General features: G+C 40.4%; 1 protein-coding gene across 1 annotated transcript; it reads right to left on the reverse strand.

The window, feature by feature from the left end:
• Window positions 1-3,547: 3,547 nt before the first annotated feature.
• On the reverse strand, window positions 3,548-9,807 carry LOC131245169 (uncharacterized). Its single transcript, XM_058244439.1, has 5 exons — window positions 9,639-9,807; window positions 7,270-7,509; window positions 6,687-7,190; window positions 5,612-5,758; window positions 3,548-3,976 (listed from the first exon to the last, which is right to left on the reverse strand). The coding sequence occupies exons 1-5, from the start codon at window positions 9,723-9,725 to the stop codon at window positions 3,881-3,883; spliced, it is 1,074 nt and encodes a 357-aa protein (XP_058100422.1). The 5' UTR covers window positions 9,726-9,807; the 3' UTR covers window positions 3,548-3,880.
• Between the last annotated feature and the right edge of the window lie 2,722 nt (window positions 9,808-12,529).

A 12,529-nucleotide genomic window follows, 5' to 3' on the forward strand; every position in this document is an offset into this window, starting at 1 on the left:
TTCGATATTGAGGGGCAAACATTCTCTTGCGTTGCGGTTGATGATGATGAACCTGATTCGTATTAAGATGCATTATTATCTTCTAACTCGGCCGATTGAGTGAATGCTATGGAAGAAGAGATCGCTTCCATAGAGAAAAATAAAGTCTGAGAACTTATTGATCTGCCTTCCAATCGTAAAGCGATAGGTAATAAATGGGTACTAAAGATCAAAAAGAAAGGCAGATGGTACAGTTGACAAGTATAAAACACGATTAGTTACTAAAGGTTTTACACAACAAAAAGGCATTGATTACAAGGAGACATTTTCACCTGTTGCAAAGTTCTCCTCAATCCGCATGATCTTGTTCATTGTCGCAAGTTTAAACTTAGAATTATATCAGATAGATGTAAAGACTGCATTTTTAAATGGTGACTTGGATAAAGAAATATATATGCAACAGCCCATGGGTTATGTGGACAAAAACATCTAAAGAAAGTTTGCAAGTTGTTGAAATTTATCTATGGGCTGAAGCAATCTTCAAGACAGTGGTACATGAGGTTCCACTTAGCCATCACCACTTTTGGATTCACGATAAGTGAAGAAGATCATTGTGTATACATGAAACGGTCTGGAAGATCTTTTTTGATACTATCTCTATATGTAGACGATATCCTGTTAGCTGGTAATGATATGCGATTGTTGATATTGACTAAAGATTGGTTATTCTTGAACTTTGAGATGAAAGACCTCGGTGAAGCCAACTTTATTCTTGAGGTAAAAATCATCAGGGATCGCCCTAAGAAATTTTTAGGTTTGTCTCAGGCAACGTATATACAAAAGATTTTAGAGCGGTTCTTGATGAAAAATTCAAAAGCTATTGAAACTCCTATGGATAAAGCTACCAAGCTAGACAGGAAATCGTCTCCAAACTGAAGCCGAGAAATTGACTATGTCCTCAGTACCTTATGCAAGCACAGTAGGGAGCTTAATGTATGCAATGCTTTGCACCAGACCGGATATTAGCTATGCAGTTGGTATAGTCAGCCGATATTAGAGTAACCCGGGACAGTCTCATTGGCAAGCCATCAAACGTATATTCCGCTATCTCAGAGGAACAAAAGACCTAATGTTGTGTTATGAAGGCACAAGCCTCAAGCTCAAAGGATATTCTGATGCTGCTTGGGGTAATGACGCCGACGAGAGAAAGTCTACTTCAGGGTATGTATTCTTACTCGGAGGAGGAGCTATCTCATGGTCGAGTAAAAAACAGACATCCACATCTCTTTCATCTATGGAGGTCGAGTACATTGCATGTTGTGCTACAGTTCAGGAGTGTGTATGGATTCGCAGATTTCTATTAAGTCTGGGTGTTGTACTAAGCATTCGTCAGCCTATATCACTGAAGATAGACAATACTTCTGCCATTGACTTGGCAAAGGACCCTAAACACCACCAGAAGTCTAAGCACATTGAGATTAAATATCATTACGTCCGTGATCAAGTGAGAGATAAGAAGGTCGCCCTCAGCTACATTCCTACTAAGGAGATGATGGCTGATCCCATGACGAAACCTATAGCTAGAGATCTATTTCAGGTTCACGTCAGGCAGATGGGATTGAGGAAAGTTTGACTGATGTACTTGTTTTGTAATACATTCGATCTTTCATTAATGAATAATATATTCCATTTATTCAGTATTGAACACTAATATGAACTAGGTAAGTAGATCATCAGCATTTACCTTGAGATCATGTAGGATCTCTATCTTTGTCGGTAGGCCGGTCACCCACTCGCACGGGTTGACCAACCTTGAATGTACAAAAGACGTACATTCGGGGCCATGTTTATACATTGAGGTATGAACTTCTCTTTATTTTGAATAATAAAGGATGAAGATATGAGTGAGTCATATCCGCCTACAATCTTATAAAGATTGAAGATGAGACTAATAAAGTTGAATAGCATAATCGCACCATTCCGTTACATGCGATCAATGTTATGACCTGAATTTAAAGTCAAGTTATGAGGTTATGAGATGAGTCGTACTTCTTATAGAATGACCTGCGTATTGTAGACCCGACATTCACCTAGTATTGTCTACTTTACGACATGGATTGTAGACATGTGTTGAGACCTTTTACCTACAGATTGCTTTGATTTGATCTAATCATTACAAGTGCGAGTAGCCAGTCCCGTTGGTGACTCTTTGTGTCCTTAGCTACCCTCCTCTTGTGTATATGAGGATGAGATTGAGTATCGCTACTTTAGTGTACTATAACGAAAAGTCCTTGATCGGCCAGACTCAGTTACGCTAGGAAAGCGGCTTGATTAATTACAAATTACACATCTGCGTGGGGAAGATCCTGTGACAGCTATACCAAGTTTCTAGAACTATAACTACACACTTGAAGACTTATCTGCCAGTAGTATTGAGTTGTTTTTTTTAGACTTTTGGAAACAATATTTTTTCATAAAAAGCATATATATATATATATATATATATATATATATATATATATATATATATATATATGTATGTATGTATAAATTTCATATGCAATAATAGCTGGGGTAAGGATATCTAACCCTTATAAGTTAGATAAGAGCGTATGTTGGCTAAGTACTCCAGATCGGGAGTTAATTCCATCCGGTGTGGTCATACGGACTAGGATAGACATTGCAAAGCTTGGGTTATTGAGTACTAGTTAGGTGGTCACTTAGTACTTAAGTACCTGTGAGAAAATTATGGTGATTCAGCTGGTCCCACACCTCTGATTCTTTTAATCGTGATGTTTGGTCTTTGATTGTTATTAGACAAGTCAGATGGACAAATCTTTTGTGCCTATCTCACAATGTGATTGAGTGGGAGATGTTGGACCTAGGCTAGTGGGGCCCACTGGTGAGCAATCACTAGTGGGTACGTCCCATGTTTCTTCCGGCTTTTTCATTTTCTGTTATATTTCAAATTCAACTTCGAATTTGATTTATGATAGGAGATAGGGATAAGACTGGATGATATGGTCTCATCCAAACTCTTATGCCTTCCTATAAAATGGATGAGCCTCTCTCTCGTTAAAGCATCATAAGTAATACCGAGAGTATACAGAGAGAGATATAGTGTGCACAGTAGTCTGTCCATTTTGGCTGTCCTTGGGACGATCTATTCATAGATCGCAATCCGGGGCCACTTATACTGTAGAATCATAGGTGTGAATAGATCCATCTGCTCCAATAGTAGATAGGCGGGCCGTTGGAGCGTCAATCTTCTGCTTTGTGAGGGTTCCAAAACTCGTGTAGACCGTCAGATCTTGAGGGCTCACCTTCCGCACTCACCAACATATAAATCATCAAAGAGGGAGCTTAGCACGAAGTTCACCTCCGATGATCAGGCTCTATAAATCCTAAAACGAGTAACTAGAGACAATAACGGATCTAAATCTGAACTTAGATTTTCTCTCATTCATGAAATGCACATGAAAAAAAGAAAAAGAAAAAGATAAAAGAAGAAGAACCGAGCACGAACATTTCTTTCAAGCACAAGAACAAAAACCCAAGTGCCAACATCTTACAGTCAACAAGGATTTCAAGCCCCTTTTTATTCATCTCTCTCTACAGTGCCAACATCTCTCACTCAGCAAGGATTTCAAGACCTCTTTTATTCATATCTCCATACAGTGCCAACATCTCTCAGTCAACGAAGATTTCAAGCCCCTTTTTATTCATCTCTCTCTACAGTGTTACTGTTTCATGTTTGCATACAAGAAGTTAATGTTACAGCAGAAAAGATATCCAGAGATGGCAACAGGCTCTGGGCAAACTGATATGCTTCTCCAACAACATGCAAGGGATAACAGCTAGCTGACCCCCGCTTCCTTGATATCATTTACCTTAATGCAATCTACTTTAACGAGTTCAGAAGATCAGCTTCTCCAGATTTTGCAAACCTCCCACGGCATCTTGGTTGATTATCTGCCAGAGCTTTCCTGCAAGCATACTGCAAAAACCACTGTCATTGTTCCTGGAGGCAGATGAACCATTCTACAAGTGGAAAATCCAAGGAAAAAGTTTTATACAGTCATGGTGGTGAAGAGAGGAACAATGACATAATCCAAACAGCAGTTTATCCCGAAACAGGGCAGAAAAAGATGTAGCCCCCACATTGGCACAAGTATTGATTAGCCTTTCAAAGGGCCAATTTGATTTGGTGCACAGATTTGACAAGACAATGAAGACCATGATCCACCCTTGGATTTTCTCACAAATTTTCCAATTTGATAGGGATGCATTTCCATCTTCCATTTCCGATCAGACAAAAACTTTCTTTCAACATCAGGGGAATTATAATCACTCCCTCCTCGACCATATTCAACAACAAAACTTACGAGTAACCTAGGTAACGGAAATAGTTAAAGTCAACAACAATGAGAACGCTTGAATCATGTCAAATGTGAATACGCACGGTTGTGCCATGGTATATCCAGACTTGTGGTTGCACATGGAAAGAGAGGAAGCGGCTTGATGTGGGACGGGAGGAGAAGTGTCGTGCAGAATGCCTTGGATTCTGCAGGTTTTGGGAGGCGGATCGGGGCATTGTTGATCCAACCGACACAGTGGCAGGATTTCTTGGATGGAGCAGAGCAGGACGCTGTCGGTCTGACTGACAGGGACTCAATCTGACCGACAGTGAGTTGTCGGTCTGACCGATGGTGTGTGTGGATTAGCATAAGTCGGGGTATTTAAGTCTGATTGTGATTAAGGCTTAATTAATGCGAGTGTTTTCTCTCTAAGGGCAAGGGTTTTGGCAAGGTGAGAGGGTTCTCTACACTTCTAAGGGATTGGGAATGGATTTTCTCAAGGAGCCAAGGTTTTCCTAGCTGCGCATCACAAGGGGAGATCAAGTGATTTTGTAATTGGAGAAGGTGAGTAGTGTAAACTCTAATGCTTTTAATTATAGTGGAAATCTCTGTCGCTTTAAACTGTAGTTTTTTCCCACAAGGTTTTTCCACGTAAAATCGGTGTGTTTTATGTTTGCTTGCTTGATTGTTTTGTTATCTATTTGATTGTTCTATCTTCGTTGAGCGTATTTCCACAAAGTGTAGGACTGATTGTGGTGTTAGATCCAAATTTCTAATACCTAGGGTTGATCCGGGTTTGTTGTGGCTTGGAATTACATCATAGAGGTGTGAGATAAGAGCTGGTCAACTCCAACAAGAAGTGGTTTTAAAAAGTGGACTACCCATATAGAGCATTTGAAATGCATAAAGAAAAACACCTCGAGTCCCATCTAGTCATCTACACTTCACTGCATGTGCCAGCATTGAACATGAAATTAAAGCTGTCCATCAGATGGATCCCACTTTGTAGATGCTCTGGCCTAAAAACCAGGCCTATCCACTCATCTGATGAGGCACAATTTACGAAAAAAATTGATGGTTGAAATAATGTCTGCCAAATTTTTCGAAGCTATCCACCTGTTTCTAATATTTGCAGGCCACCTGATGAGTAGAAAGGCCTAAATTTTGGGCTGATGTTCCACACAGCCGTCCCTTCTGACGGACCGTAGACGGTCTGCCTTATAGGTGTAGGGACTTGAAAAACCTCTTCGGAAATAATGCTTATTAATTATTACCTTAATTTTCCTGTCAAAGTTCCTCCTGGTCTTCTTCTTTCTGTATCTGGATAGCTTTTGTCTGCGGTCTTCAATTGGGTAATTGCCAATGGCTAACATCCGCTCCAAGTGTGAGTGGACTGGGTTTCTGTTACCATTTCCAAGTGTCTGTCAGAAAAAAAAAAAAATAAAATCAAAATCAACGACCTCGTAGATCATGTGGGATGCCGTATCTTAGAGTGCATATGTTCAAAGGTTAACATATAATAATTAAATAAACTGAGTTTAGCGACTGCGAGTTCACTAAATTTCAGCGGAGTACTGACATTTGGGGGAGAGCACGGTTATGGTTACTTCATAAAATCCAAAACCCTGGTTCCACAATACGAAGACTAGTGCTTCGAATTTCCAAACATAAAGTTCCCAACATCCCAGAAAAGAAAAATATCATGGCAGCATCATTAAAATGTTCTGGAACTAATGGGCAATACAGTGATACCAGACAGCAATGTATAATAACCAATTACAATATCGTGATTCCATTATTTAGTTTAGCGGGTGCTCACAGAAAAAATGAGCCTTGTTAGTACTGTGACTTCAGCCTGCATATTTGAAGAAAAAATAATAATCCATCATCATCTCTGGAATTCCAATCCAAAGAAAGACTAACACGCTGCATATTTGAAAAACATTCTAAAGCCATTCTAAACCTCAAAGTGACTTTATAGGCAGACGCTGAGGTTTTTCCAATACAATATGTTCATTTTCTCTCGATACAAAACATAGGGCATGTTTTTGTTCGATTGCAAACTCAAGCCATTAAAAATAACATAACTTGGTATTGGTCATTCCATCAAAACTCAGGAAGTAACCCTTAAAGGTGGTGGTAACTTCAAAGAAAATATCATTTTTGGGGTTTGTGTGTGTTTATTCATTTCATTCATTCATGTGTTATTATTTTCAAAACCATGGGAATCTAATTACTTCCAAGAAATGCATACTCTGGCTATTTTGAAGGCAACCAGTTGGATTCTTCTCAGGAGTGATAGCTTAAGATAAAATAGAAAGGAATTGCAAGAAAAGCAAGACTTCTGACCTGAATATCTCCCTCACTAAATGCCCTCCTCATCCCAATAGCAGCTCCCAAATCCATTGCCTGAAAATCCAGAAACCTTGGTCTAACTGGTGCTCTACCAATCCACTCCATCGAGCTAAGAGACTCAGAGCTGATGCTTTTCTGAACTGGCCCTGCCACAACCAACCTGTGTCTTTCTGTGGTTGAATCCTTGATCGGCATGACAGGAATCTTAACATCTGAAACCTCAGAAAAAGATCCATTCATTGCAGATTTTTCCAAGAGGTCCTTCTTGCACTCATAGAACACCTCATTCAACAGATGCTCCCTCTCAATAGATTCGATGTCTGCGACCTTGATCGTCTGTGTGGAGATGACATCTTCACCACTGGAAATCATAGGAATGGCAGCTGTCATGGTACCAAACCCTGGTGCTGGTTCTTCAATGATAGTCTCTGGAGCTTTGAATAGATCCCCTCCTCCATGATCATATTCGAATGCACTGGAGGTCAGAACTAGGCTTCTCTACAGACGAAGAAAAAACAAGATGTTCAAATAAGATTCAAGGAAAGAAACAAAGCCAAGATTTTTGGGAGACCATTACTTGACTCTTTTCTCCATAAAAGACCTCATTCAACAGTTGCTTGCTTTGAATTGATTCGATGTCTGCAACATTGATTGTCTCTGCGGAGATAACATCTTCATCACTGGATATCATGGAAATGGCGGAGGTCATGGCATCAAACCCCACCACCGGTTCTTCTAAGATGGTTTCCGGAGCTTTGAATAGATTTCCTCCTCCCAGGTCATATTGCAATATGGTCGAGGGCTGAACTAGGTTTCCCTGTGGAAGAAGAACAAGAAATTCAAGTCATTCAAAAGAAATAAGAAATTCCCAAAACTAGGATTCCTATCGCTTCGTCTACATTTCCCTTATTCTGGTGAACCATTCTCTACCACTACAGGGATTGAGGCAATATCACTCTTAGATAGTAGTCTTCTAGCTAAGTGAGAATGGGGAAGTTGACAATGTGGCCAGTTCTATGTGACCATACAGATGGGTTGAACATGGACTGCATGTTGAAGACGATGAACTAGCCAGATGAAAACAGTACAAGAAATCAAACACGAATCAGATTCCATCTGCATCCAGCATGCATTTTCCCATACATGTCGGGCTTCAATGTTTAGAAAGACTTTGGAGGCTGTAAGAATGGAGTTTAGATCTTTGAACCAAGGAAATTATACTGCATGACTTCAATGATGTAAATGGTTTATACTTAAAATGTTGGACAATTGGATACAAATCATCTGAGATGTATTAGATTTTGGTCCTGAATGACATGGAACATTTTTTATTTTTATTTTTTAAATGTATTGTCGATATCAAACGCAATCATATAATATAATTTCTGACTAATGATACAGATTCTTTGATTTCGCGAAACATATGTACCCACTGTCAACATCTCGGCATATAGGATTTTCAAAGGTTGCTGCATCTAACACCCGGGTTTGTGCCCAAGTCGTTTGAATCATCCATGACTTGAGAGGTTCCGAAGCATGGGATTCTTGGAATTTCATCCCAATTCGTTTTGTTTTTCCATGTTAAGAGTACTTCAAATGGATCAATCAAGTGCATGTCTTTAATTATTTTATTTTTCTTGCAGAAATGAACACTATGATAAAAGAAAGAGCTTGCTAAGCCCACACGTGAGCCCTGCCTATCCATGTACGGTGTGAATATGGCTTATGAATGAGATCCACCATTTCCATCATGTGGGCCGCTCCAGATCAGGCCATTGCACTCCTCAGGCCGGCCGCAATATACAAAACAAACTAACAGCTAGAACATTACTATTATTATTATTTTCCATGCGTCCATTGTTTCGTACACTGTGACCCACCTAACAAGTGAAATGACCTGACTTCTAGGCCAGAAGATCTAAACAGAATGCTCCACCTGTTGTTAAACTCAGATCCTGCACACATTTCCCATGCTGGTATGTGTGTGGAGTGATCATTTCCATCTCAATGGATGGTGAGGTCAACGTCTGTCTTTTCAAATACAGTCAACATGCTGCGTATTTATGTCTCAGAGACGTTGAAAGCTTTGTCCTGGTCTGGCCATGAACATCATTGGCCACCAAAATTAGGCTGATCCAACGATCATGCTCGCTGCACTGCCGAACATATTTGAGGAACGACTCAACATGTGCACCATGCCCACCTGATTAGTGGACCGGATTGATTTCTACGGCTAGTCACCTTCTTGGTGGGCCCCACCTTTTCAGGTGTCATATGCCCTGGCCGTATCAAGGTTGATACGATCAGGACCATCTTTGTGCTTGATCATCATCATGGTCAGGGTGGCAACTGAACTGGGCCAGAATCTCCAAAGCCCATGAGCCGGATCCTGGCCCCAGATTCAGACAAGACAACTAACTGGGCTGGACATAAAGGCCCAATAACCAGGCCCAGATGGGCCAATCTTGGTTGAGCCCATTTGCCACCCGAACCATGCAAGGCTTACATCAGGGGAATCGATGAGGAATCAGAATCCCTAAACAGGGAAACAACGCGCCTATGGCGCACGTTAGATTTTCTATCCAACGCGAAACGGCCCCCTCCCAATTTCGTCCGGCCAATTACGAAATTGCCCCAGCCGCTTCCCAAATTACCAAATTACCTCTGGAGCAAATGGATGGAATTCCCCTTCTACCCCTCCTTCACCTTCTGAAACGCGGCGAAGGAAAACGGAGAAATGAATAAAGCCGTCTAAAACAAATGTAAATATGAGCAGAGAGATGGCAGAGCAGGACAGCCGTTGATTTCTCTCTCTCCTCCCCATTTCTCATATTGCGGGGAGATGATGAGAGGCTATGAAGGCTCTAATCGGATCTCAAACCCGATTCAGAGACTACAAAATGAGAAAGCGGAGGGATTGGGGAACGAGTGAAAAGACATCCGTACCCATGCGCCGGTTTTCGGGACGAAGTGTTGGAATTCATGTGGGAAGCTCTGCAAGTAAGGGAGGAGAATCCCAGCTTCTGCATACATCTTTCTCACTCTCTCTTTCTCTCGAGCAGAAGAAGAGAAATCAAGGAATGCAACGCCCTTTTCTCTTTTACCCTTTCCTTGTTTTCAGATGGCTTTTATAGAGTAAGCGAAATCGACAGATTTCCAAATAAGGACAAGCGACATGACCGTGATCATGGGGCCCACCTAAGTGCTCCGTGCGCCCGATGTGCACACATGCTTGCGTATGCACCATCATGCATTATCCACATACATGCATGATCATGTATGCATACCTGAGAATTATTTGATACTCCGCCTGCGTATGATACTTGATACGCAGTCACTCGGAAATGGTATAAATCGCATAATCTAAAATTAAACTTACTAAATAGTGGAAAGCACTGAGGTAAGTCACATGAACGATATCAGATTGGTGGAACAATCCTGACCTCTGATTCGTGGATACTTGTTTGTAGAAATAGGACGGTTATATTTTTTTATTTTTTATTTTTCATTTTTAACGACCCAAAAAATGTTACCAATCCGACAGTTAAGATTCACAACATCTATACAAGGGGCCCATAATTTCAACGGTTTAATATTAATTACTTATATGTCATCGTATGCAATTTCTAAGCGCCTCCGTATCATCCATCGCGCTCTGCCAGAGTATCAACGTTTTCATCAGCGAAGAGTTGTCGCGTGGGCAGTACAAGGGACCGAAACCTCCGCAGCACCGTTGCAGGATGAGCGGGCAACGATCAAGCTCTGTGGGGCCACCGTGATATGTTAAATCCTCTCCCTCCATCAGTAGTGGAACCTCATCTTCGGATTGATCTAAAAAAATCAGGTTGATGAAAAACTTAGGTGGGTCACACTACAAGGGAAAAGTGGGAACGGTGGATTCCCAACCGGAAACATTCGTTGGGCCACCGTATTGCTTATATCCATCCAAACCGTTCATCAAGTGGTGCCCACAAGGATTAAAAATCATTCTAAGAATATATTCCAAGACTCAGGTGGGCCATACTGAGTAAATTTAGTGGCTTTAGGCGTAATCTTATATTATTCTCATGGCGTGGCCCATCTAAACTTTGAATTATGCGTGTTTTTGACACGTACCGATGAAATGATTCTGGTCAATTTATCGTGACTTTTCTCTTTAATCCATCGCCCTTTTCCACCGGGAATCCTATGTAACACCTGCTTTAAGCAGCGTGTGTACAACAATATATGCGAGACATCCAGTCCGTTCATCAGATGGGCCACTCGATGCTAGACCCTGAAGCCAAAAATAATCCCGATTCTCAACTAAGATGGGCGATCCAATCCGATCATCAGGCGTGGCTTACTAAGATGAATAACAAACATTTAGAAGTCAGCCTCATCAAAATTCAAGCACACCACACCTTGTGAATTTACATTCTTCTCCGTCGCCAATTGACGCTGTCGGTAGCCCGTAGCTACTGGACGTTGCTATGTGGGCCCACCATGATGTATGAATTTTATCCACGCCGTCCATCCATATTTCCAGATCATTTTACGGTATGAGCCCAAAACTGTTTTGAGGCAGATCCAAATCTAATGTGGACCCATATGATGGACAACCGAGATTGATTTTTGGACTTTTTCTGCTCGACATAGTCCACTAACTCTCTTGACCATTGATCACATGGTTAGGATTGTCTTGATATGAAAAAGTGGATAGACCGTCTATATCAATGATTAGACCCTTTTCCGTTGTCCATTTTCCTGACCACTATTCATATGGTTAGGATCACCCCATTGAAGTGATTCTTGAGAGAGACAATATCAAAAGAGGGCCCCACATAATGGACAACCATCATCAATAATCAAACATTTTTCATTGAAGGTGGGGCCAACATGATGGATGGTACTGATCAATTTCTTTGTATGATTGACCTATCCACTTTATCAAAGCTTTGATCGAATGGTTGAATATTGAGAGGCGTGTGTAATCCAAGTGGGAGTGTGCATGTTGTTATAATCAAAGTGGTTCATCTATGTTATTGGACAGGGAATTGAGGGTTAGGATAAACTTGATTAAAGTAACTGACAGTAGATTGGTGGCATCCGTTGTAGCCAAATCTCACAAGAGTTTCAACAATGAGGACGTAGGTTTTATCCATCTTATATAGTCATGCTTGGCCATGAACTTTATGGTATTATATCTCATATGTACTAATCTAGGATGTACCCCTTTATTGTATTAACCTATTTCTTAGGCTTCATGTGGTCTTTACAGATTTGGGTGTAGTGTCGGGTCTTCCCACAAATATAGCAAAGATCATTGAGTTTGTCGTTATTTTTCTTTTGAATCTTCTTAAAAACATCTTGATCTCTTGTTAGGTTTTAGGAATTCATTCTTTTCAAAGCTATTAGTCTTTCATAGTTTTTCCAATGTATTCACCTCAGACGAGGATGCATTGTTGATGTCATCTTTCTTATTTCAGTTGCGAGATTCTTTCTCAATACGATGATGTTTTTTATTTTGTTCTAAAGCGAACTTTTTTTTATTTTGACTTCTTTTTATAATCTCTACAGCTTGGAAGTAATCTTGTTATGATAGCTACAACTTGAAAAGATTTAAGTCGATTTTTAGTGCTTATATTTTATTTATGATCAATTGTAATTCATGAATTTGGGTTATTAAAGGTTATTGTCTACTATCGTAAAATCGAAATACCCAATAATTAAAAATTTCTGTATTCTTTTTTATTTAGCCTTATACTTGTATTCCAATATAATTTAGATTTCTTTCGCAGAAGTTGTTCCCGTGTATAAGTCGAATAGCTGATCAGACAGTACATTGCGGATGCAGC

The sequence above is a fragment of the Magnolia sinica genome, chromosome 5, assembly GCF_029962835.1.
Source record: "Magnolia sinica isolate HGM2019 chromosome 5, MsV1, whole genome shotgun sequence".
Lineage (NCBI taxonomy): Eukaryota > Viridiplantae > Streptophyta > Magnoliopsida > Magnoliales > Magnoliaceae > Magnolia > Magnolia sinica.